General features: G+C 39.4%; 6 protein-coding genes across 6 annotated transcripts; 4 read left to right on the plus strand and 2 right to left on the minus strand. All coding sequences in view use genetic code 12, as the record gives it.

Moving 5' to 3' along the window:
* Window positions 1-1,489: 1,489 nt before the first annotated feature.
* On the plus strand, window positions 1,490-5,844 carry TSC11 (TORC2 complex subunit). The gene has a single exon (XM_064917243.1). The coding sequence runs from the start codon at window positions 1,626-1,628 to the stop codon at window positions 5,784-5,786; it is 4,161 nt and encodes a 1,386-aa protein (XP_064774486.1). The 5' UTR covers window positions 1,490-1,625; the 3' UTR covers window positions 5,787-5,844.
* Window positions 5,815-7,088, minus strand: RJT20DRAFT_44361 (uncharacterized protein). Its single transcript, XM_064920171.1, has one exon. The coding sequence runs from the start codon at window positions 6,901-6,903 to the stop codon at window positions 5,842-5,844; it is 1,062 nt and encodes a 353-aa protein (XP_064774487.1). The 5' UTR covers window positions 6,904-7,088; the 3' UTR covers window positions 5,815-5,841.
* Window positions 7,089-8,533: 1,445 nt separating this feature from the next.
* On the plus strand, window positions 8,534-10,026 carry ASF1 (nucleosome assembly factor). Its single transcript, XM_064917244.1, has one exon. The coding sequence runs from the start codon at window positions 8,966-8,968 to the stop codon at window positions 9,860-9,862; it is 897 nt and encodes a 298-aa protein (XP_064774488.1). The 5' UTR covers window positions 8,534-8,965; the 3' UTR covers window positions 9,863-10,026.
* On the minus strand, window positions 10,026-12,112 carry RJT20DRAFT_128298 (uncharacterized protein). The gene has a single exon (XM_064917245.1). It carries the CDS (start codon window positions 11,974-11,976, stop codon window positions 10,096-10,098), a length of 1,881 nt encoding a protein of 626 aa, XP_064774489.1. The 5' UTR covers window positions 11,977-12,112; the 3' UTR covers window positions 10,026-10,095.
* A 3,594-nt stretch (window positions 12,113-15,706) lies between these two features.
* Window positions 15,707-17,380, plus strand: RJT20DRAFT_128303 (uncharacterized protein). Its single transcript, XM_064917246.1, has one exon. It carries the CDS (start codon window positions 15,804-15,806, stop codon window positions 17,199-17,201), a length of 1,398 nt encoding a protein of 465 aa, XP_064774490.1. The 5' UTR covers window positions 15,707-15,803; the 3' UTR covers window positions 17,202-17,380.
* A 3,775-nt stretch (window positions 17,381-21,155) lies between these two features.
* RJT20DRAFT_128305 (uncharacterized protein) lies at window positions 21,156-23,142 on the plus strand. Its single transcript, XM_064917247.1, has one exon. It carries the CDS (start codon window positions 21,343-21,345, stop codon window positions 22,852-22,854), a length of 1,512 nt encoding a protein of 503 aa, XP_064774491.1. The 5' UTR covers window positions 21,156-21,342; the 3' UTR covers window positions 22,855-23,142.
* Window positions 23,143-26,600: the final 3,458 nt, after the last annotated feature.

Here is a 26,600-nt window from a genome sequence, read left to right on the forward strand (position 1 = left end):
GATCCTTTAAAACAAGATCACGCAAGATTGATGGACTTGTACATAGTTTAGACTTAAAGTTGCCATTGAGTTTCAGGTCCATGTATTGTAGCACTGGTTAAAACCCAAGGTTCATAGCCCATTTTTCGTTTTAATGCTTAGAATCTTGTATAGTATCCATCTTTTAAATCTTGGTCACAGACGAGGCCGTATTTCCTAGGTTAGCTTGCCTTCGGTAAATTTAGGGTTACCTTCCTCTTAAACCTTTCTAAAAATACGCTCTGCATGTTTTTGTATTCATAATGTAAACCCGTAGTAGCAACAATGTCTCGTTTTAGGTGATACTAGCTGCAATGAAACTGGGCTATATCATGAAAGTCTCCAGCACATAGATTCCTGGAACACTGGGACAGCAATATTATTGACATAAAATTCACTGAGAGGTGATAAGTGCCACTACATGGTCATTGAGCAATTGTGAAATTCGGCAATGTGCCGTTGGCTCTGACCCATGGATACAAGGAGCCTTGTAGCAATTTTAATCTTTATTACTGTAGAATGCAAAATGATTTAATGTAAATTTGGAAGCTTTCCAAATTGGGAGAAAAATCAGAAGTCATGTAAAATTATTCAAATTGAATGAAAGTTCACCTGGAATCACTTGCAATCAAGGAAGTCATACCTTCCAAATGACCATAGGCAAATTTGCTACTATTCATTGATTTTCTTTCTCTTATGTTCGTGGTATACGGTGTAGTTGATCGATAAATCCAGATACTTCAGGTTTCGCCTATCTCTCGATAATCGATAATAATAACGGGAGTCACTTAACTCAGTCTTGGCCTCTAAAAGATAAAAGTCGTAGCCCTTCGTACATACTTAACTTTAACTAACTAAAAGGTTACAGTGTGTGAACACTTCTATTCCTCGATAAAAGGACATACTACCAGTGGGACGTAGTCTCAATATTTCTATTTAACACAACTATACCACACATATCCCATATGGGGTGCAACTACCACTACAATATCTATTCGATTCTGCAACTCCCTCTCTAACTCCCACAACTCGACTTCTGCAACACATAGTTCACTTTTTTTGCAATCACCACGCGTTGTTGCAGATATCTCACACATACAGCACACCGTTCCTCATTATATTATACCCTCCTGTCTCTTTAATGGAACAAATGTATTTACCAACCACTTAAAGTCATCATATTTTTATCTATTTGCCATATATGAAAATATCAACCGAACTACCTCAACCTACAAATAACTGCCTCCCATAACAACATAACAATATAGTATCATAACACCATAACACCATAATATCATTATAACATAACCTCTCTACTTCATAGCACTCTCCCATGTCTCTCATACACCCACTCCACTAATCACATATGGTAGCGCCCAAGATACAACCCGTTTTTTTTATTGACAACAAAAATCGACTTTTCAGTTAACTGATTAAAGAAATGTGCTAATGGTTCTTTAGTCTTTAGAGGCAAAAAGTCACAATATAACATATTTAATCATACGAATTGAATCTAAATCTCTTCATCATTGCATCATCCGAGTAAAAACCATCATCTTCATGTCAAAACCGGTATAACGCCATAGCTTCTTGTTCGTGTTGTCTCAATGAAAGGAACCAAAGCGTCCTCTAATCTAGAGGACTTGAACCAAATTCTAGTGAAACAGAAACAAATCCACCAGCAATTCCAACATTTCCAACAACAACAGCAGTTCCAGCATCAACAATCTCAACAGAACACGCTATTTCAGCCCATGTCTCCAGTTGAATATGAGGAACTCCGTCGTGAAAGAAGCTCTACCCTCGACTCATTCAATATACAACCTATAGACAATACTCGCTTCCATAGCAATAGCAATACTCAAGATACCGAAGATGACTCGGATTTGGATGCTCGTCATCATCATCTCCACAAACATCATAGACGTCAATCGCATGGAAGTATAAATACAGAGCTTCCTATCCTCAATGTAGAGATTGATTCCAAAACCACCAATGCTGCAGCAGGCGCTGGCGGTTCTCGGCCAAACATGAAAAGGACTAGAAGTGCCACAACTTCGGCAATAATGGACATGAAAAGTGCGATTATTGCACCAACCAATCGTTCTCCACAATTCATCAGGCGAAGTACAAGTAATTCCCTTGAAGACGGCGAGAACTCAACTTCCAACAATGCCAATAGCATTTCAAATGGCAGTATCAATAAATCAAATTCAAGTCTTAATAATGAAAATTTGACCGTTTCGTTTGGTAATGGTAACTTAGAAAGTCCCACTTGGCTTCTATCCGACTTTCTTTCAAATCTTGGAACTTATAAGGACAAGGATGAGTATTTTCTCGTTGCCAAAGGCAACGATCTCGTAGTTCTTCTCCAGCAATATCCAGACTTGAAAAAGGACATCGTACTCAAAACTTTCATAAATAAAATCCTGTTCATGCTTTATCACCGCATATCTGAGGTCAGGAGCAGCGCTTATAGAATACTCAGATATGTTGTATCGTCCTACGAAAGTCTCATGATCCTAGTCCAGTCGAAGGTACTTATATTTATAATTGTGACCATGTCCACGACGAGATCATCATTGGGAGAAAAGGAGCAGGCACTCAAGTTAATACGTGAATTCCTAAACATAGACAAAGGAACAGATAACCTATCAATTGGTGTGATCAAGTCTCTCATCAGTCTCATAGAGAGCAGCAACGAACACTTTTACTCAGAAAATGACCTTGAAAACCCAACAAGATCCGACCTCATAGACCAACACGACCATGAAGCCGAGGTAATACCCGAAGGATTCAAGAATATCTGCGTTGAAACTATTTGTGAAATTGCCCTTCTAAATCCTGAACTCGTTTTCCACAGTGGAGGATTTAAAATAATGTTAAATATAATAATTGATGGAAATATTGAGATGTCGATGAACTGCCTAATGGTGCTTTACAACGTTCTAGATGGTCTGAATTCAAGAAAGTTCCTTAGGAATGGATATGACTTAAACTCCCTAATTGCGGTATTTTCGAACATCACAGACGAAGTTGGGGATAATCCAGCAGCCAATAAAAGGCGAGTGAATAACTATAGGCTCCAGAAGGTTTCATTTTTATTAACTTCGTTGTTAAAAAACTTCAACGGACTTATGGCTGTTTCTGTAAATAACTTCAAAACACTCGTTGATTTAATCTCGAATCTTAAGAAGAAAAACACTAGAGTTCGCGACTACATCATGGATATATTATTGGACATTCTCAGGATAAAGAGCTTGCCCTGGTTGGCAAGTTCCCCTATTGGCGAAGCAATAAAAAAGTACAACCAATATTCCCACAATGAATCCTATTCATTCCAGTATCCCCAAATAGATCCGACAGAAAACGAATTCGCATACAATATTGTCAATCACTATAGAGGACTTTTGTCCCTTGTGCTTATAAAGAATGACATCTTCACGTATCTTATAGACGTCATAGAACAAAATTTGAATGAACCAAACACTAAGAAGGCAACATTGTTAGTAACAAATCTTTACTCGATGGCCAACAACCTCCTTCCTCCCGAGCTTGTTGAGAAAAATCTTCTCCTTCCAAACTTATCAGCGGTGGCATCTTTTGAAGTTGTCAAAGTAACTCGTCAGAAGTTTAAACCTACTCCCGGATATAATGCCAATTTGAAATCATCCATTAAACACATTAATATTGAGTCGCGATACGATGTCGATGACACTGAATTAAGAAATATGATAACAACTACCAAAATCCTCACAATAAAAGAATTCGAAGAATGGAATTGGCCAATTCTTTTGAACTTGATACAGGGCCCGCTCTCTAACCCGAAAAGGTTTGACGAGATTTTAGAAAAGAATCCCAAATTTTTTAAACGACTCATGTCCTTTTATCGCCCATTCAAATTCCGTTTCTGTAATATTCCCATGACATCAAAAAATGCCCAAAAGTATATTAGCATTGGCTGCCAATTATTTGAGTTGCTTCTTTCACTTGATAGTGGTATTCGCTATTTATCAACTAGCAAAATTCTTCCTCAATTGTCTGAGATTTTTGCACAGGTGGACTTGTACAGCGGTTTATCAACAAAAGATCCAATATTGGCTCGCAGGAGACTAGACAATACGGTGAGTGTGGGTTATGTAAGGTTTATTGGTGTGTTCAGCAGTTGTACAGCTGGTCTCAAAATGCTTGAACAATGGCAATTCTTTAACCTTTTCCTTAATATAATTGAAGGAAGCAGTCATTCAGATTCGAACAATTCGCTTATATTGACTCTATTCAAGTACGTGGATTTCTCGCTAGACAGTCAATTTCGTATATTGCTTCAACAGAGTTTGAAGAATTCAAACTACAAAATTAGGATATACTTACTTCGACATTTATTACCCCAACTAATCCTCATCAAAGAATGTGAGCTCTTCGTGGTGAACATTTTATCTAATAACATTTATGATGGACTGATTGAAATCGCTCACAAGTCCATTGATATGTTAAGCGACCACTATAGTTCTAATAACTTCACTAATTTGAACTACTTCATCAATTTACGACCATCTATTCAGATCCTTTCTAGAACAGCTAGTGGCCGTAACTTACTCATAAACTTCCTCAATATGCCTAGTGGTTTCAGGTTTTTGGAAGATTCGGGCTTCCTTGATCAAGAGTTTACAAAATGGACCAATATACAAAATCACACTTACCTCAGGACAATTGAACGTTTGATCCTGGTGAGTTTTTTCCCCATAGTATCTTTAACTGAGGTTGAGCAAGATGATCTCTATGCATTCAACTTCTTTAAAAATTTACTTTCTACTGAAGAAGGTCTCAATTACTTTAGCAATATGAAACAAAAGTTGTATCTTGAAAGGCTAATTCATGATGTTGAAGAGGTTGCCGATAGACTACTCAATGATGAAGACTTTTTTGACTTGGACTGTCAAAATGAAAGCCAAGTAACGCTAATAAGAGAATTCAAGCAAAATCTATGGATTATTGGAAACATTGCATCTGGCCACTACGGCATTCAGTTACTAGACCCCATGTACAATATTAATCTTGAAAAGTCTATTATTGGTACGATACTCCAATTATTTGAGCAGTGCCCTATTTGGAATATCAGAGGTCTTTGCTTTTACGTTTTGGGAATGGTGTCCTCAACTATTGAAGGTATTGAGATCTTGGATGAATCCAACTGGGTGAGTGTGATAGATCCATATACCAAAAGCAAATGTCTCACGTATCCAAAGCAAGATGTTTCCCAAATTTTCAATATCGAGATGAGCAATCCATACCGTGATGTAAGATACTACTCTTTATTCGGTAGTTCTGCTGGTGGAAGTGGAGCAATGTCATCGATGATTTGGGACGAAGATGAAGAAAAGGATAGCGACCAAGAGAATAAAGGAAAGGGCGGTCCATCACTGCCTTCTTCGGCAATTCCTTCGGCTCATCCAGTAACCGAGTCAGAAGAGGAAGGTAATGTAATTGATATGAACGAGCGCATTCGTCATCGTGTAATCAGCCTTATACAGCACATGAATTCAGTGCTAGGTAAGATTGAAAGAAAAGCTGTCAAGGAATTATCGAAGCTTAAACGTTTCAACCCTGAAATTTTTGAGAGCATACCGTTATTTTTGGAGGTTGTCAAAACCATTGACAAAGGAAACTTCAAGTATCACAAGCGCAAGTTTATCTTTGATCTCTTCCTTGATACAAGGGTCTTTGAGACATTACTTAAGAAAGATCGGAAAAACTCGATCAGAGCATAATGACAACTACGAATGCGTAGATTGGAATATGATATTTATTAAATATACATTTAAATCATTTCTTTTTTCTGGAACTAGTGCCATCTTCGCCACTGCCCTTTCTCTTCTTTCCTCTAGTAGTGGTACCATTAGATGTCGTAACAGGGGCAGCAACTTTAGGGTGATCGTCTGCGCCGATTTGGTAATCATGTCCCACATATTCGCTGATCAAACCATTGATAGGGAAATCAACTGGTTTAAATCTTGAAGTGGTTAAATTTGGATAGTGACGGCGAGTCCAGCTCTCTGGATCTTGAGGGTTCTTTTGAATGCTGATAGAATCATCGTTGATTAAATCTGGAATGCTTTCGTTAATGTACAAGTTGATTAAGTGATGTTTTTCGACTTCCACCTTATTATCAGGAACTTCTTCTTCATCATCGCCTCCTATAAGCTGGAATAATGGCCCAAGAGAAGCAGCTAATCGTGGAGCTTGCTCTACTATTGCTTCTAACCTCGAGCGATCGCGTCCAGCGAAGATCTCTTCGAGTGAATCTGGTAAGTTCTGATTTCCATGAGCGGTCTCAAATTCATCTAGTAGCTTCAACAACGCATTGTTTTTTCTTTGATAATATGCAAGTGTTTGACGCTGAGACTTTTCCAATTCGAAAAGTTTGTTACTTTGAGCATATACCTTTTTAAATTTTTCGTAGTATCTTTCATAGATTCTTGGGTAGTCTTTTGAGCTTGTTGAATTGCTGCTATTTGGGTGAGAAGTAGAATTTGAAGACTTACTTGAAGTTGTATGAGAAGACAATGTTTTTGAGCTGGAATCAGTTATAGCAGCTTCTGTAGCTTCAGTATCGTCATGTTCTAGATCCTCATCTTCCTCAGCCTCGGCCCCCTCTATCTCTTTAGTCTTTTCGTGGCTCTCATCATCATCTTCTTCTTCTTCTTCTTCTTCTTCTTCTTGAATTTCTTCATCATCGTCGTCCAATTCTTCCTCGACATCCTCGATGCTGTCTTCTATATCGTGGTCATCTCCGGCGTTTTGGCTGTGTTTATCGTCCGAAGGGACATTTTCTATTATTGTGGATAACTTTAATGAGTCCGACGAATGGGGCTCTGATTCTGTCATTAGCGAATTTATCTATAAGTAGTGGTACAAGTAAGTAGTACAAGTATTGCTGTTGGGCCGTTTAAATTGCTATAGTGACCGTATTTTTACCTCTGAGCAGGTAGAAATGGAGTAATGGAGAACTAGTTTAAAGAAACTTCGAGTTTCCTTGTTAAGTTGGTCGTTGGTCTTGAATTCTGAAATAAATGGCCAAAGTATTCTCTTATCTCAGAAGATCAAGCAGCAAATTTATGACTAAAAACTCGTTGATTCGGAATTTTCTCGGATATTCCTCCGTGCTAGTCAAGTAAAATCAATCAATCAATCTATCAATCTATGACTTTTAACTAATCATAAACGTTGTCTCGATTTGCTTTATTGGGAGAGTTTCTATGCTAGTTCCCGTAGTATTTTACTGAAACTCCTCAAAAAAAAAGCAGATAATGTTAAATAATGACACCAATTATAATCACTGCTACGAGAGTGATTTCCAGTATCTATATATACAGATATATATATATATAGATATATATCTACTACAGTCCAAGGAACGTATTCTCTTTTTATTCTTCACTACGAAGAAAGTTAACCGCTGAGACGTTTTGGTTTTTCAGTGAGAGAATGCGACATTGAGAAAGTCGCGGAGGTGTCGCAAGGACTACTGTCTTTACTGTCACTATGGTAATGGTATACTGTATGTATTTATAATATGTGGCATACGGTGTATTGTATGTGTATTGTATATGGTGGGTGGTAGAGGGTAGATGCTACATTGTCTATGGAAAGGAGTTATACATTTCATTGTGAAAGTTATGGTAACACTTTGTTGTTATGTATTTTGCTTCAGAAAAAAATATAGACCGCTTTAATATTATACTGAAGAGATTACCAGTGGTATCACCTACTCATACCGTACTTTTTCCATCGTAATGAGATTTCGCAGCAATTAGCAACAATATTAAGAAATTGATTAATACTTAATACCTGAGTTTATAGATGAAAATGCATCGAAAATACCAAATACTCGGAGATTTATAGTTTACTTTGAGTCATTGATTAGTAGAGCTGGTAGAGTCCTCCTACTATAAAGTTTAATGTTGTTTTGCAGCAAAGTTTACTTAGTACTTATGGAATACTCAGAGTAATAAATAATATATGTCCACTTTCAAACCTCCTACACCCTTGGTTGGAAATACCTCGACTTTTTGCCCAAGCTCTTTCACTTTCTTCAAAAGAAGGAGGATAAGAAAGACATCCACTTACTATCAAGTATAGCTCACTTCCATCACCATTGCATCACCGTCCCACGTCATTTCCACGCCATACGCCATTACCATTACACCATACATTATACTCCATGCACCATACACCATACACATACACCATACCTTACACCATACACTATACAACATAAACCATACACCAAACCACACCTTTACCAAATCATACCTTTACATCACCGTCCAAACTTTACCATACCACACCATTACCTTACTTATACCACTTATACCCCCAGCATTACCATACACCTATTACAGGATACACCATACACTCCTTTACATCACGTGCCAAACATCCACACTTCTTTTGCCAACGACTTCTTAATTGTCCCCAATGTCCCCTAATGTCGCAATAACTTTCCACGTCGCAACACGCGACACACGACACGCGACATACGCGTCGTGTTTTCGTTTTCTATTTCTTTTGCTTATTGAAACCTTCCATGTCTTCTAGTTGAAGCCAGTTTAAAGGAAAGTCTACCAAAGTATTGTATGTCCAAGTGAAAGGAAAAGAATCATAATTGACCCCAAAAATCAACTGCCCACTTGTTCGCCCCAAAAAGCCCGTTTTTTTGTACACTTTCAAGCCATCAGAATCGAGTATTTCATCAGTTTTTACAACTATTCATTCCCCCCAGAAGGCTTTATAAAAGAACCGAAAACTTACCAATTGAGCAAGAAATTGACTCTGAAACCAGCACTTAACACGATCATCGATCCCAACCACAACTGAAATTGAAAAGTTTCGATTTTTCATACCGATTTCACCAACTTTTCACTAATTATAATTGCTAAAACTAGCCATGTCGATCGTTTCTCTCCTTGGCATCGAGGTCCTCAATAACCCTGCCAAATTCTCAGATCCATACGAGTTCGAAATCACATTCGAGTGCCTTGAGCCCCTCAAAGAAGATCTTGAATGGAAATTAACCTATGTCGGTTCTTCCAGATCTCTTGATCACGATCAAGAATTGGATTCTATACTTGTGGGTCCCGTTCCCGTTGGTATCAATAAATTCTTATTCCAAGCAGACCCACCGAGTCCGGAATTGATTCCTGCCAGTGAATTGGTCAGTGTGACGGTCATTTTGTTAAGTTGTTCTTACGCCGACAGAGAATTCGTCAGAGTGGGCTACTATGTTAATAATGAATACGACTCAGAAGAGTTGAGAGAAAATCCACCAGCAAAGGTGCAAGTTGACCATGTTGTGAGAAATATTTTGGCCGAGAAGCCTAGAGTAACGAGATTTAATATTGTATGGGATAATGAAGATGGAGCAGCAGATGAGTATCCACCAGAACAACAGGGCGTAGACGACGAAGATGAAGATGAAGAGGAGGAAGAGGAGGAAGAGGAAGGAGATGAGGGAGAAGAAGTTGAAGGAGAAGAAGAAGTAGATGAAGAAAGAGATGAGGGTGAAGAAGGAGAAGAAGAAGAAGAAGAAGAAGGGGAAGGGGAAGAGGAAGAAGAAGAAGAAGAAGATGAAGATGATGGGGATGAAAGACAGATAAAAAAACAAAAGACAAGCAAGAACGCTAGTAAAGATGACGAAGAAGAAGAAGATATCGGCGAAGATGAAGAAGAAGAAGAAGATATAGAAGAAGATATAGAGGAGGATCTTGAAGATGAAGAGGAGGACATAGAGAAAGGAGAAATTGAAAATGGTGGCGAAACACCAATTGATGCCCAACAAAGCTAAGATGATGAAGAAGGAAGAAGAAAACATTATATCCAATTCCTCAGAGACTGTGTATATTAGCAATCCTATGTATTTATAAAATTTAATAGATAAAGCATGAACTATTGTCCACTGATGTGGATGTTATAAGACTACAAGTAAATGCAAAACATTATGAATTATACTCATGACATGACAATTTCTCCTTATAAACCTTCATATATTACCCAAATATGTACCCTAACAAATAAGAATTACAAAGACGCTTCCTCTAACATCGAGTTCAACGTCTGACTCAAGCTATCGACTAGTCTCAAGTCTACAAAAACACCCTCTTTATTCTTGTCTTCTTCCTCCTGTGCATTCAATTTACCCACCCACCTATCTGGATGCCACCGTATCCTCTCACTCTTAATAATATCCACCATGGACTCTTCCTGTTCACTTATCAATTCATAGAAACGACCTATTACATCTCCGTCTCTTACTAAATTAAGCAAATGGTCGTATGCTAACTCGTTCTGATTATCAAAGTATGGAGGAGGCAAAGGAAGCTTTACCTGATCTCTTTCAAAGCTTTCAAAATACTCTCTACGGAAATCTCTACTGTTTTGTGGCAGCAGTGTCCTCAGAGTACTGAGATACGGATCATTTATCCTTTTATCACCTATATGGACCTCAGAGTCGCTCTCGTCCATCATTCCAGCTGAAGTCACGGGGAATTCGCCTACAATTTCATATTTTCCAGAAGAAGGAGCCTCCAATGAGATTGGAGTTGCACTGTCGTAGTCCATTCTGTTGTATGATTCTCTCAACTTGGCTGCGCTTGTTGTTCTGTGGTTGTTTATGGGGGTCTCGTAGCTGAATTGATGTGGCTTCCCCACTGGCTTTACAAACTTGTATCCATTTATGGACTCGCCATATTCTTGATACTTGTGTGGAGGCGTTGAAGCTCGCGAGTTAGACGGTGTAGACTGGGAAATGGGCGTTGAACCATTGGCTGCTGGCACCGAGGAAACGTTGGAAGGCGTTGACGCTTCAATATCTTCTATCTTTTCATCGTCACCTTCTATATTTTTGGATTCCGATGATTCAGAATAATTGTCATCCAATGACGATGAGACACTTCCATTGAGTAAATCAGCTTCTAATATCGTCGTCTTTTTGGAATGAGAAAGATCTAAGATTGGCTTGTGTCTCAACGTTCTAGTGATCGAGGTACTTCCATCGTTTCCACTGGATCTCTTGAATTTCAACTTCTTACGCTTAGGCTGAACAGGACACGGCGTTGAGTCACTGTTGGAAAAGCTAATTTTCGAAGTGCTGGTATTACAAATGGACATGTCATCAGTCGGAATGAGTTTTCTCGTTGTAGACAGGTAATTCAACAGCAAGTGATTATACTGGTTCTTTGGCGTTATCACCATGTCTGATGGCGAATCAGTGAGCAGTCTCTTGCGTCTATTTATGAATTTGGGCGCTCCAATGAATGAAGCATTGAGAGATGAAGAAGAGAGAGGAATCAAACTATCGTCTTCTTCTTCATTTGCATTGTTGTCATTAGGATCATTATCAATATCGTCGTGGTATTCAATATCGCTGTCTGTGTCGTTGGTAATAGTTTTATCTCCCAAGCTGAAGTCGTCTTCATTCTCTACGTCGTCATCATCATCGTCATCATCAGTGTAATAGTCATTGGGTGGTATGTCTCCATTCATACTCATGTTCATATTCATCTGTAACCTTAAATTGTTGCCGTTTTCAATATCTGAGCTCTCGTCGCCCTCCTCTGCAAGCTCCGACTCCAAATGAAGATTATTGAGCTTATTCATTGGCGAAAGAAACAGTACGGTATCATTTGCATTCGTGCCATGTCCTTTTAATATATGCAATGGAGTGCTTGCTCCTACCACATCAAAATCGAAATTCCGGTGTTTTGGAGACGGGGTTTTGTTGTGGCTGTCTTCGTCCGAGGAATCGTCGTTTTTGCTGGAATACCACGATTCTGCTGGGTCGATTTTTACCCGTGTCGTTGTTAAACCCTTGCTGTTCGTACTGCCAGAGGATGCTCCAGGATGCTGGAGATTGGGGATCTGAGCAAGGCTCCCGGCTTGTCCCTGCCGAGGTAGTGCCATCCCAAGTTTCTTTAGTTGTTGTTTCTTTACTTTCTACGTCGACAATGCTACTTCCTCTTCGACTAGATGGGACTATCATAAACATATTCTTTCTTCTTTATGAAATTCTTGATTTGAAGGAGTTTTGTTTACAAAGTGGTCGGTCGTGCATATAGGCCTGTTTTAGATTTTGACATTTTCGCAACAGGACATGTGCAGGAGACGTGGCCAGGGGAGGGAGGAGAGGAGGAAGGAAGTGGAGGTGTTTGATTGGGGTGAAAAAAGACGGATATGAGTGGAGAAAACGAGTTCAGTGTGTATTAGGAGGTGATATAAAGGGATACAGAAAGTTTGGGCAATTTTCGTGATATTTTGATGAAAATACATCGACATGTATAATCCATGGATTACATATATAGTACTGTATGTGCTGTTTACGCTTGTAATGAGGAACCGGCTTGTATGCCGGTACAAAACAATGCGATAAAAAAATATCTTCTCTTCTGATAGAGAGACATTAAAGGAAAAGTCTTCAATCGAAGTGAAGAATAGGAGTAATACAGTAAAAAAGAGTTGAATTTGACCTTTCAATACTGTGGCTGTAATGTACGGGAAAAGTCCAAAACAATGACACGATTTTCTAAGTAAAACATCCATCAAATAATAGCAATAATAAAACATACATTGTATTTGCATCCTATATATAGTGGATGGCTCTCCACAGTAATAATGGCCCGAAAGATGCCGTCTTTTTCGTTTCTTCCAGTTTTCGTGTATACCATTCACCACTTGACTACCAATAGAACGACGTCAAAGAGTACGATTGCAGAGATGTCTAGCATTTCATACAATTGTCCCATTACTTCCGGAGCGAAAGTGCCGCACCCCCCCCCCCCCCCCCCCCCCCTCCTGCTGCAAGAGTCCTTGCGGTTTCCCCAGTCAATGGTATAAATAGCTGCAAAACCAGATCTGTATACAACTCAGGTTTGTACCTGTTCATACAATGCCCCCATTGATCTTGTGTTTAGCGAACTGAAAAGGTTCTCTGTCAATTGCGCAGGATTATTTTGCAGCCCATGTGATTAGGAGGGAGGGAGTGGGGAGGTGTGTTGCATCAGGTAAACTGATTCGTTATTGATCCAAGCGGTGTAGTTGGGGCTCTATCGTGGGGTAAAATATTTGACTAAACAAAGGAGGTTATAGAGGAAGCAGTATATGGAAGAGGTATCCGAACCAACTGCTAAAACACCATATGGCATTCCCATTAAAATCGTGTTAGTGGGAGTACTCTCCGTTGAGTCTTTATTGAACAATCTATACTATGTAAACTACTCTTCTTTATTTGAAAAATTACAATTTTCGAAGAAATAGCGAAACCACCGGAACCCCACTGCTTACTTTGCAATGACTCGAGCCCACGATGGTTCTTCTTCCATCTTGTTGCATGCACAAGTGCATCCGCTTCTTGAGCGTGTTACAAATTTAAATTTACTCCATGTCTTGTGCCCATCGTTGACCAATCCAATTTATTAGGGTCCCATAATTTTCACTTATCTTATATTAAGCTGCTCATTTAATTAAATGAGTAGCATTCAATACAACCCAAGCAGAACTGACTCTGAGAGGAGCTAATTTAGTACCAATTTTGCATAATCTCTCCATTTTAGCGTCTCTCTCCCTTCACTCTCTCTCTCTCTCTTCATGTTCCAACCCCACACTTTCCTGCTAGAACTCTCCTCCACAGTTTCTCCTCTTACATCTTCCTCCGTGTCTCTTATCATCACCATCAATAACCCCCAAGCTTCTGCGGCATGGATGCAATGTTTTCTAAATCGCAAACACAAATCATTCCCCCCCCCTCCCGCCGCACACGTGACCCAATACTCCCATTGCGGCAAGCCAATTTAGCGATAAGCAATTATTTTTATTATTATTATCATTTATTATTGTTATTTTTATTACTTTGCGGTGACCAACACGTGGATAAGCAAACTTTGTGTTGAGTGAATCATCGCAGTGACAGCAAGGCAGTGTTCACAACAACGTTAAATAAAATAGCCACGCAAGGAGAAGGCGCACATGACATGCAAGCCAAGCCAAGAGAACTTGACCCAAGGCACGAGCATGAGGAATGAAGACGATGATGGAAGAACTGCAAACCTTCTTCGTCCATCATGAATAAACCAGTGATTACGCTGCTGTAGTCTTACAAAAAACAGGGCACAGTAATTGCGAGATTCTCGCGGTACTACAGATAGTGTTTAGAGATGGTGTTTGCACAGTAATTTTTTTTTTTTTCAGCCACAATTGCCGGTAATTGGATTTATTGCCAGTGCGAGATAAAGGAAGAGGCTTTGAACAGTAATGGTCAGATGAAGGTGGGCCCCAGTGGTCGTGTGGTATATGGAGGGATAAAGAGGAGTAGAAGCATCAGTAGTAGCAGCAGCAGCAAGCAGTAGTGGAATTGCAGGAAACAAAACAGAGATCCCACAACCAATTGGCGTGATAGAATTTGTCAATAATAAAGGGGTAACCAGAAAATAATAATCTCACTAGTTAATTTGCTTGGTCTTGGGCCGAGTTCTATTTTGTAATTAGGGAGACATATCGAATAGTAACGAGCCCTCATCGTACCATTCCATGGTAAGAGTATAAACAACGCAATGATTGTAAAAAAAAAAAAAGACACTGGCATCTTCACTGCCCCTACGCCTCTAACCCATCAATTCCATATCATTCAATTCCATTCCCCACTTGCCCGTACTGTTTGAATCGTTCCTTGCCTGCCCACGTCACCTCCACGCAGCTGCAAACATTGCTGCACCAATTTAAAGAATTTGCTATCTCTCGGTGGACATCGCCTCATCACACGAAGCAAAGCCTATACCAGAGTGATTATGCTAGTCTATCATCTGGTCTATCATCTGGGTTTCACCGTATGTGTGATCGTCTGCGGCGTGTTTGTCCATTGTCACGTAGAATTTTTTTCTTCTTTTTATGATGGGCATCATCATTACAGTAGAATTCCACCTTTCGGTTTCCTCTTTTCACTTGCTGTGACACCTGTAGTAGTGAAGTAGATTAATAGGTAATATCAATTCTATTTCATCATTTCAATACTAATATTAAATAATATAATATTATTAGTTGGAATATACCAATCTTGATTACCCTTAATATTAATATTAATATCACCAATTACCAATATTGATATCAATACCAATTATTTATTAATAATAACTTTTAATATTAATGTTATTATTCTTATTTTATTACATGGGCTATCCTGAATTAAACGTTTTCGAATCTCTTGATCTGAAATCTCTTAATCTGGTGATCTTCTAATTTAACCCTACTTTGACCCCCAAGTAAGTCCCCTTACACCTTTTGACTCAGTAAAACGTTTTTAGCCCTTTCCGGCCGCCTAAGTCACGACTCCACTCTCTCTCTCTCTATCACTTTCCGTCTCCGTCTCTCTATGTCTTCTCCACCGCCTTCTTGTCTAGTCCTTCTTCTGTTGCATTCTCTATTCTATTCGTGCATCATTCATTATCTGTATATTCTATCTGTCTGGTATATTAATATTACAATTGTATTGTATACTGTATTATTATTAATATTTTTGTATATTATTGTACATTCTATTCTTCACTGTTCTTTTATATAGTCTCTTTCTCTCTCCATATATATATATCAGTGTGGTTCCTTTTCCTGATCAGGATTTTTCATAGACGGGTTTCTGTTGTTTTCTTTTCCTTCTTTCTTTCTTTCTTTCTTTCTTCCCTTTCTTCCCTTTCTTTCTTCCTTCCTTCTCCCTCCCGCCACCTACACCTCACACAGCAACTTTGATGATAATCCAGCTTCTATCCCACTTTGAAGTCCTCGATGTCGCCTCCACAAACCCAGACTTGTCCTTCCAGGATATCACCTTCCTCACCTTCGAGGCCATCATCGAAGTGGTGATCATCTGTTTCGCCGGCTTCATCTGCGCCAAAACTGGTCTCCTTAACTCAAACGCCCAGAAGGTTCTTTCCCAGCTTAATGTCGACCTCTTCACTCCATGCTTGGTGTTCACCAAATTGGCGCCATCGTTGTCGTTCCTGAAGATGGCCGATATCGTCATCATCCCCGTGTTCTACGCCTTGTCAACGGGGATTGCCTTCTTGTGCTCTCGTTTAGTCGGTGTTTTCCTCCTGCTTAACGAACCAGAAGCAGACTTCGTCACAGCAATGGCGGTGTTCGGTAACTCCAATTCGTTGCCCGTATCTTTGACATTATCATTAGCCTACACCTTGCCGGACTTGTTGTGGGAAGACATAGAAGACGACACAGCAGACAAGATTGCATCCCGTGGTATCCTTTATCTCTTGATCTTCCAACAATTGGGTCAAATTCTCAGATGGTCTTGGGGTTTCAACAAATTGTTACGTAAAAGATCACACGAAGAGTTGAATACTTACTACACCAAAAACGGCGTTGTTCAGACCTTCACTGCCGTTGAAGCCGCCGATGAAACTACAAGTCTTCTTACACAAGATGACAGAAACTCGTCTCATGGCACTCTCTACATTGACGACGACTCTAACACACAGAGGTCTGCAGCCGCCGCTGCTGCTGCTGCTCTTACTGCTTCTAAGACTCCTATATACGAACACCCATCTAAATTGGTGCAATTCTGGCATGCAATTGTGAATTCTACAGCTGTTTCCGGCTTCCTTGCATTCATGAATCCACCATTATACGCCATGTTGATATCAGTAATAGTGGCATCGGTTCCATACTTGCAAAACTTGTTCTTCAACAACCCAGAGTCATTTGTTCGTAGTACAGTAACCAATTCCATAACACAATTGGGTTCAGTGTCTATTCCTTTGATTTTGATCGTATTGGGTTCGAACTTATATCCTTCACAAGACATTCCACCACCATCTAAACACTACAGCCGTATTGTGTTTGGCTCTTTATTGTCAAGAATGATACTTCCATCCTTCATCTTGTTGCCTTTGATTGCACTTTGCGTGAAGTTTGTCAAGATTTCCATATTGGATGATCCAATCTTTTTGATTGTAGCCTTCATCTTAACCATTTCACCTCCTGCTATTCAGTTATCGCAAATAAGTCAATTAAATGGTATTTACCAGAAGGAAATGGCTGGTGTTTTGTTCTGGGGTTATGTTGTTTTGACTTTACCAACTACCATATTTATCGTAGTTACCAGTTTGGAAGTCTTGAAGTGGGCCCAGTAATTAAAAAGAAAAATGTCGACAAGACTGGTGTTTAAGTGGTATATTTGATAAAGGTTTTTGTATTGCTTGGTTTAAATAAGCTATTGGATCCCCATGGCTTTGTATAGTACCGTTTGAAAATAATATATGTACATATAAGTAGAGCATTTGGTAGCATTTTCAAGGGTTCGGAGATGAGCGTAATATATAGAAGTGATTTAACGGTTTGCTTGCGGCTGATTCGAATTGGGCCGATGTAGTAATAGAACCAAGAGAATATGCTGTGTTATGACCACGTAAACTGATTCTCTCAAGAGCAGCAGGCTTACAATAGGAACGTAAAAGGATACGCATAGGACCAAACTATTAAGCTTTCATTATGTGGAAACCGTAAATCAGCTTGGTCACTTAGGGATCAAATCAAACCAAAACAAATATGTTGCAGGGGTAAGGAGCTTACAACAAGGGTTCAAAACAGCTCCAAGGCTACAACTTTAAAGCGTAAATGCTATTATTTACATGAATCTGCCATCGTCGGTCGGCTATGCCGTTACCACTTTCGAAAGACTCTGACAAGTGGTGAGCCACAAGGTTTCTTCTATTATTGCACATTAGGCTTTTTCCAAGAAGAACAATAAGGGAGAAGGTTACATAATTCTGTATTTTACTTTTTGAACCTAAAAGAACATTGCTACTTAGTTCTATAGAACGGCGTAAATGAAAGACACCCACCGTCGGAAGCAATCACTTCTAGGGAACAAACAATCTAAGATACGAAAATTCCACCCAAGGCACCTACCTTCCTCACCTGGTCCGGCTCTAATTCGGCATCTTTAAGATGATAACCCGAGATTTCTATGAGTTAGAACGCAATTAACGGACTCTGCAGATCAAACTCCGAGTACTAAGAACTCATTCCAACCATCTGCAGAACAATCGCTGATGATCTGCTTGCAGACGACAATCATTCCTTGGGCCGACAATCACATCGCCAAAAAGGCCAATATTCTCTGTGATTTTTTTGGTCAACGAACTTCCTGTAGTTGGGGACGATCCCCCATGAAGTTCTCCTCCAGCCATGGACAATTCGACAACTGGAACATCGACGGGGCGTAAACACGATTAACCCACTTTGCACAACATAATAATATCACTAATGTCTTCAAATGGTTTCTAAAGGTGGATACAAAACGTCCAAAAATATGTATGTAGAAGTTTGCAACCTTTAGATAACCTTATCTGTGCTCGTAACCAACACAGATTAGACAGACAGTCGGCGTCAAAAATAGGGTATGGCATTGGCGCATCGATAGAACATAATTGGAAATGATTTATAGTTTTAACTATGGGGTCCATTCATTACATCTCAGCAGTGGGGTTGAATCCACGCCCAGAATTACAGCAGCACATAGAGATGAAAAGGTCTCTGTTCAATGGGTATCGGTTGGTCTGCTCTTTCGTGAAAAATACCGTTGGGCTGCCCCTGCAAAGCAGAATATTTTGTAGCTGCTACAGCAATCGGTCAATTGTATTGTCCATATCCTAGCAATGGAGATCAGCAATGATACTTGTATCGAATATTTCAGCACCGTACAGTGGAGAGGGCTTCGTTTTCTATTTCTTCTGTGTCAGAATATTTTCAGTATTATTATGATAATACGGGAGAATAGATAAAATTTGGGACAGGCAAAGGGTGCAACTGAAAATTACGAATGGGTGACGCCAACGGCAAGATGTCAACATGAATTACGATACTATGGCCATAGATGTGATCTTCCTCCTCCTCTCGGATCAACTGCAGGTATGAATAGCCCTTAAAGCCTCTCCTTTCACCAGAATAAGAACAAGACTTCAACAAATCCCAATTTGGAACTAAAGTTGTATTTTGGACTTTAGCCGTGGTAAGCCCTCTCGTTGTGACAGTGACGTTTCAGGTTGTTGCAGCTGTCTATCACATTCTTCACAACTTTTTGCACCGTCGCTGTTGCTCACCGAGGCCCCGAGGTTCTACAACGCTCCCTTGCAGTACTATCTCATTATTCCCTTCACCGTCGGGTGTATCGGCTACAGTCCACGATTATTCCGGATGCTATCCGCTGGACTATCGCGACTACTTGGACACTGATGCTAACAATCAGCAGCAGCTGGAGCACTGTTCACGACTTTATGCCTGGTTGCATGTGCCTGTTACATTCGCACTAAATCCTAACCTAATTTCACGCCGTGCATGCCATCATTCGTTCCCTTGCAGATACTCATTTGAAATTACACCTAGCGACAACTATAACTACGTGCTTGGTATTGACGTCAGGCTCATGTTCCAAGCTTTCATTGCGCAGCTAACAAACAAAGAACCCGTACCTAACCACTGCTGGCCCCCAGTTCTTGTGTCAAATTGCCATATATCGCACAAGATCCAACCTCCGGTTGGGAGCTAGTGCTTGTCAGTTCCTGGTGGTATCGAAAAAATACTCTAATTAACATGAATATTTTTACTGGCAATATTATTATTCCTCTTACTATTGTTACTGTTTAATTTTATTATTTTCCTCATATATTATTCCTATGACTATGATATTTTATCATTATTTTGTCTGCTAAATGTTAAAAATGCCATTGTTGAATGTTTATTATTTATATTAGCATAATTATCTGGTTTATTATTGCATCTCCTACCATTCGGAGTGCCTCAGTTAGTTGGTATATGATACTCTTATTACCATATAACCTCGGAGTATATGAACTGGACATAGTCTCTAGTCGTTGTCATAGGAAAAAGATTAGCAGTGCTGCCTCATACCGATACCGCCTTATAATCTCGTAGCTCGGACAAAATTCTTTGGTGCCGTTTGCTTGTACGTCTTGTCGGCCGTTGTCTAGCGACTTTGCATCAAGCAGTGAATATCTATTTCTTTAAAGCTCTTTGCCAATCCTGACCTTAAAGTTATTACCAACTAATACTGTTATATCGCCAGGAACCCAGGTTCTGAACAATCTAATACAATATCTACCGTGACTGGAATTCTTAATCTAATTTCCCCAGTACGAGTCATCCTCCAAATCGCCCCTCTCACTATACTAATATAGGCATTTTCCACCGATTGGAAGTGTGCTACCGCCTAACAAGTTAGGGTACGGCTAAAACCCCAAAATTCCATTACAGACCAGTCATTATATTCGATTCCACCATTCTAGTGCCACCAGGTTCATCATTTCGTGGTTATCACATCCATAACTATGCCAGACCATGTCCACATATAAACCGTCGTTTGATACCACAAATGGGCCGCAGAATGCTCTACCATATGCCCTATACCTACAGAGTTCATTCGCTCCTCTCAACTACGTCCACATAAACAGATATACTGCTGCTTCCGACGAAAGTCCTTACACGTCTACGTCTACGGGGGAATCGGTTTCTTCTTGGTCACTGACATTATCAGTTTTCGGAGACAATAAATATGCTCCGTCCATGGATAGCGTGGAGAAGGAGCTATTCCGTCGGACTACTCTTAAGACGTTGGATTCGACTTCAGGTCTTCTTATCAATACCCTTCTAGCTCTAGCAGCATATTACATACGATGTAATAGCTTTAAAGCATTCAAAAACTTCGGCTCAAGCACTCCAGAGGCTATAGAAGGTTACCATAAGTTCAGAAAAATCCTTATGACCAAGTCCTACAAGTACTATGGCTTGGCCATTCATAGATTACGGATTTTATTAGCCTCGAAAGACTACAACATAACCATAGCCATCATTTCACTGTCAATATTGAACAAGATCTCTATTTACGAGTATTCGGATTTGTACCATTGCGTTACCTTCTCGAAAGGTGTAGTAGGCCTCTTTAATGACTTATTATCTAACATCAACCTGCCTATTCATTTGCTTAAGAGGAAGGAACAGCTAACATATACCTTGAACGATGTCTCCTGGATTATAAATTTCTTCATTTTTGCATTCAAATCCATGTACTTCCCCACTTACGACCCTGCATTACTACTGGAATACAAGGATATGATGTTACGCTTCAAGCTGATCTTGCAACAACAAAAGGAATATGGCCAACAGCCTCCGTCGATCGTAGTCTTTCACTTCAATCATTTACAAGCATACACTGAGCAATTACTTGAGGTAATTCAGTCACATAATACAGTCCACATGGACCAATATCCCATTATATTATACAAATTATTACGGCAATGGTTGATCATACTACCATCTAAAATGCATATCCTCACTTACTTATCGGACCCCATTGAAAGAACACTCATGCATTTGTTTCGAGCATTAACCAAGATTCTAGATCATATATTTCCTGCGGTGATGTTCTATTTCCTTCAGAGTTTTAGTGGAGGATTGTCTATCTGGTTCGACAACACCCTGGATTACAAAGACCATTACAGCGACATGACAGAAGCTCAACAAAATCCCCTCTTTCAAGAGTTACGTATTATAGAAGTATACTGTATCAGAGTGGCATCTTTCTTTCGTAAAAGGAGTAACATCCTACTGATGATGTTTGGGGACCAAAGGCTTAAGCAGGAGTTGTCCCCACAAGTTATCCAAAATAATATCAATGAGGTAATGATTAAATCATTTAATAGAACACAGATACGATTCTACCACTACCTTCATTTTCCTAAGGTTGTCAGCTTCACCAAGACTAATGCAGTGTTGCACAACTTACACTACAGGTTCAATGGAAATAGTTTATACTATAATAATCAGAGCCATTACCAGCATTTCTTATCTAACAACTCCAGCAAAATTTCCAAGTCTATCTTGACATCGACAAATGTTGACCCTATCATAAGGTTCCACATGCATAATTTATCGAAATTGGATGTAGAAGGAACTCAAGAAGAACAGAATTTAGAGGTCATCGACTCTCAGCTGGATAGAAATTTAAGAAGGCCGTTATTCGGAGCTGACGTCAGTGCCATCAATGAATATGGAAGTTCGACGCATTCAACCCATACATCGAATGCTTCCTTCTCTTCGTCCTCAGCATCAGGCTCCCCACAAGAGAGTGTTACTAGTCCATCAGCTCCTCAGGGGAATCCTTCATCTCCCGGCGGTTCCGCCAATCCATGGACTCCGGTTACTTATTATACTATCTTTGATGATAGTTTCTCCAAGGTTCTAGCTACTCGAATATCCAAGGACTACGAGGAACTATTCAAAAGTGCCGAAGATGATGACATAGTCCGTTCACTTAATTCCATTAATGGTTCCCTCATAGAGATCGACCTCAAGTCGGATACTGGGTTAATGAAGCGAGACAGAGACCCTCTCAATATCATTATGGAAATGAATACTAATCCTTTTAAGCGTAGACTTCAAAATTTGTTTACAAGTACCCAGATCTACAACTTGATTGAAAACTTTTACAACTTAAGAAACCAAAAACTCAGCAAGTATTTGGATCATTACACTGTGGCAACAGCATCTTCGCTGAACTTTGATTATGAATCTTCATCAACTGCTCTCCATCAAGCAAATAAACCCGAACTTAAGCAAAAGCATCATAAAAGTGCTAAAAAAAAGGCAGCATCGAAATCTGGAACTAGAGATTCACCAGAGTTATTACACGATGCCAACGACAATAAGACAACTAGTGAAGTGGACAATTTCTATGACGATTTAAACGTACGTTATTTTAATCTTTAGAATTGTATAATATTTGGGTAATAAAAGTAATTTATGGATCAGTATTGTAGAAATCAATATTGCTATCATACTAGAATAATTCGAGTTACTTAGTTAATTAATTTCTTCTATTGTATAGAATATCATAATGATCTCTCTTCTTATTCAATTATCCCTCTTTCTTTCTCTGACTAATATTTACCACTTACTTTCTTTTACGGTAATTTGCAATTATAAAAGCAAACCAATTACAGTTGCAACCCAGAAGAGGTCCCTGTAAATGGTAATAAGGGAATTTTTGGGCAAAACATGACCACTAATATTCATTTACTGTGAGGTCACCTATTTTTATTGGAATACAATTACAATAAGCACAATGAAAAGAAACCGATACGATTCCGGATAGACAATAGGGTAGATCCTAGTGGGTTTTGTTTCAGTAGCTTTAAACGAAGGTTTTCTCTACATGCATAATGTAGAGCATAAACAAAGGGCAGGTTCTTTTTATTGCTACATCCTTTAACTTGGCTAAGCTCAACGTTATATAGAATTATTATTCTCTGACAGGGTGCAATAATAAATTTAGAGACACTTTCTCAGTTGTTTTATTCCACTAAAATCATTAGTTAATTATCGAATTTAGACTCTCAGTAACACTACTACCAACCTGGAGACAGTTTCTACGAAGGAACCACCGTTACAGGAAATAACTCAGAGTATGAAATTTACGGGCACCGATGACATATTTTGTGATTACATCCCTTACTCACTGGAGGCAGTCTCCCGTACTCATTAAAAACGCAAAGATAGCCTCCCAGCATGACGAAATTACGGAGGGAAATATATTTCTCCGCCTGCCAATAGGGGTTTATTTGGTTCCAAAACAAGAGGGGACGCAACTATGAAAATGACACACTTGACATCCACAAGAACGCCGAAGAAAGACTATCACTCATATTTCTACAGTGGTCCCCTCTCTATTCTGCTTATCTAAAGATCGGCGTCCTCTAAGTCAGACATGCAGAGGTCCTGTGTAAACTCACATATTGCCCTTCCAGAAACGGAAACCAGCATGGGGTTCTAATCTCCTTAAGGAAGTGCAACCGCCGTATCGTGGAGGTAAAAGTACAGTATTATTCACATGAATGTCGCTCCATTCTCAAATAAATTCCCTTACCGTAATGTTAATATTTTGGCCACTGTAGATAGTAAATATTTAGGTTTGGTATCAATTAAACTATCCAATAGGTGCGACATTGAATGGGACTGAACCTGTGAATAGCACCATTCAATTGTTACAGATATCCGATTTTTGTTATGCTTTAGCTAGATAGACTTCGTGATATCAGATTATATCAACCGGTTTTGCGGACACACAAAGAGTAATACTGCTTGTCGTAGCTCAAACCCATCATAACTGAATCTTACTCAATGTCGCGCTCATTGATTAATTGATTTACTACAGAAGGGTCATTTTTGGTTGACATGGGAGTCTCAATATTATGGATATGAAGTGGCCATTTTCTGGAGAGATGTGCGACATTCATCTGAATAATACTGTACACAGTTGAGGAAGCAGTGGTGTTAAGTGCTTCCAGGCGTAACAAGTGTTAAAAGGGATAAAAATAATTGTTTTGATATCAATATTTTGTACGGGGTTGTATTGCGCATAGTGTTTACGATAGGATCTACCAATGAGAATTAGAAGCTTTATAATCAAGAGATATAATGCCTTATAGAGAAGAAAATCAACACTGGAGTTAAAATTAGAGTGCTGTATCAATTCAATAGTCGTTATCTTTCGGTTGAAAGCTTTTGAGGCATTCGGCAATGTTCAAGCAAATAGAAGCCCCGGTTCGTAAACATGGTAAAATAATGACAAGATTAGATTATGAATTGGTAAATGGAAAACAATAGACATAGTGGAAACGACGTAAACCACATTGAACAAATCATCTAAGATAAGCAATTGACGTATTGGAATATTCGAATAACTACAAACAGCAATTAAGCTTTAACTCGTTTGGATCATTTTTATTTCAATTGTCTTCTACAACTAATCTTACATTTCTTGCTGTGGTAAATATTCTCGTTAAACATCGAGTACTCATCAATATGCACCGACTCTTAATCTGCTTCCTTTAAGTTGGCAATACTAAATTGACTAAATTACTAATAATTTCCAATTGATGGCTTAGTACAGGAATCATATGTATGCGAGTTTTACGGTATTTTCCTGTTTAAGCTTTCAACTTCGGCGTCGGTTACGTTGGTAGTTTATTGTGGATCACTCTAATAATAAATATTTATTCGAGAGACCGTCAAAACCTATGTCATTAGAGAATGTTGTGGAGTTTCCATTGCGATAGTCGCCGCATAGAAAACATGGGGTCGATGGGCGATCACATAATATAACAAATAGTTAATCATGTGGAGTTAGATTTACCAAAAATAAAGATATCGAGGGAATGTCTACGGCGTCAACGAAAGAAGGCGATTACATCATAACCATCAATGCATGAAACCATACCGAAGGGAACAGTTGACTGTATTTAGCAGTAACATTCTCTTATGGCCGATGCGAAATTGTGCTCTCTATTGTCTCTCGGTGAAACTTTCTCTACTCCTTGTATCTCTCCTCTAATTCCCCAGCTTACATTCTACAGCATCACCCATTTAACCTGAGCTGCGTTTGTGGCATAACCGAACGAGGTGGCTATTCCGTTGGTATTCCGCTTCTTGACATTAATTCCGTGTGCCTTGCAAGGGCACAAATGTCTAATATCACCATCTGTGGTCAAGGCTCCGTGGTACGTCGTCAAAAGCCAGTAATCGCAGGTGGTGGCCCATATCAGTGCTTTTACTGGTAATTGTGGACAACCACATCTTGGCCGGCCCCATTGAGAATAACGTGGATCTGATTAGTTTAATATCTTAAAATTGGGATTAAAAATTAAATATTAATTATTATTTCATGTCATGATGATTATTATTCACCAGACGCCGTTGCCGCTTGCAAGAATGCCTTGGACTCCTATTCAACTCTGCCTTACAGCTGATCGTTGCATACTGATCCTGTCGTCCATGTCGGTTTGATAGTAGTAATGCGCTTCATGATTCAACGATATAGGGAGAGAAGGAGTGAGTTTTCTCGATTCTTGGTGTGGGTGCATGCGAGTTATTGATGTAACACAAGACGATGAAGGATTTGTAGAATTATCTTGTTTCATCCGATCTCATGTATATATAGATATGGGGTTGTCCTCTGACATCTGCAACCGGCTTCGGTCTGGAATAAGCAATTTACTGGGCTGTTCATTGTGCGTCGGTGGTAATCGTTTTGTACTTTGTCATCGTTATCCTCCTGTCCTTAAGCATCCTTCGCTAAACCCGTATTATAGTACATCACCATACCAAAGTTACCTACTGTACCCTTTGGTTCAACTACGTCATACACCACTACGTTTCAATATAGTCGTCATCGGGTGACATTTATTACCAACAAATCCAAATCATCGTTCCCTTCTTCTTTATTATCCCTTCTTTATTACCTTCAGTATCCCTTCCTGACATCATTTCTTCCCCCCATTCAGCCGTCCGCACACTGCCTCTTCCGTCTAAATTCTATTTGTCATACACTAATCCCATTCCGAGTCCTGTTCCTACTCTGATTCTGATTCCGTTCCGCACATCCAATCTTGGCCCTTTAATTCCGTAGCTTGCTGGTTCCATCTGCATCTGTTCCCTGTTGATCGACACAAAAATAT

Source organism: Scheffersomyces xylosifermentans, assembly GCF_036884685.1.
Source record: "Scheffersomyces xylosifermentans strain CBS 12540 chromosome Unknown RJT20scaffold_4, whole genome shotgun sequence".
Classification (NCBI taxonomy): Eukaryota; Fungi; Ascomycota; class Pichiomycetes; order Serinales; family Debaryomycetaceae; genus Scheffersomyces; species Scheffersomyces xylosifermentans.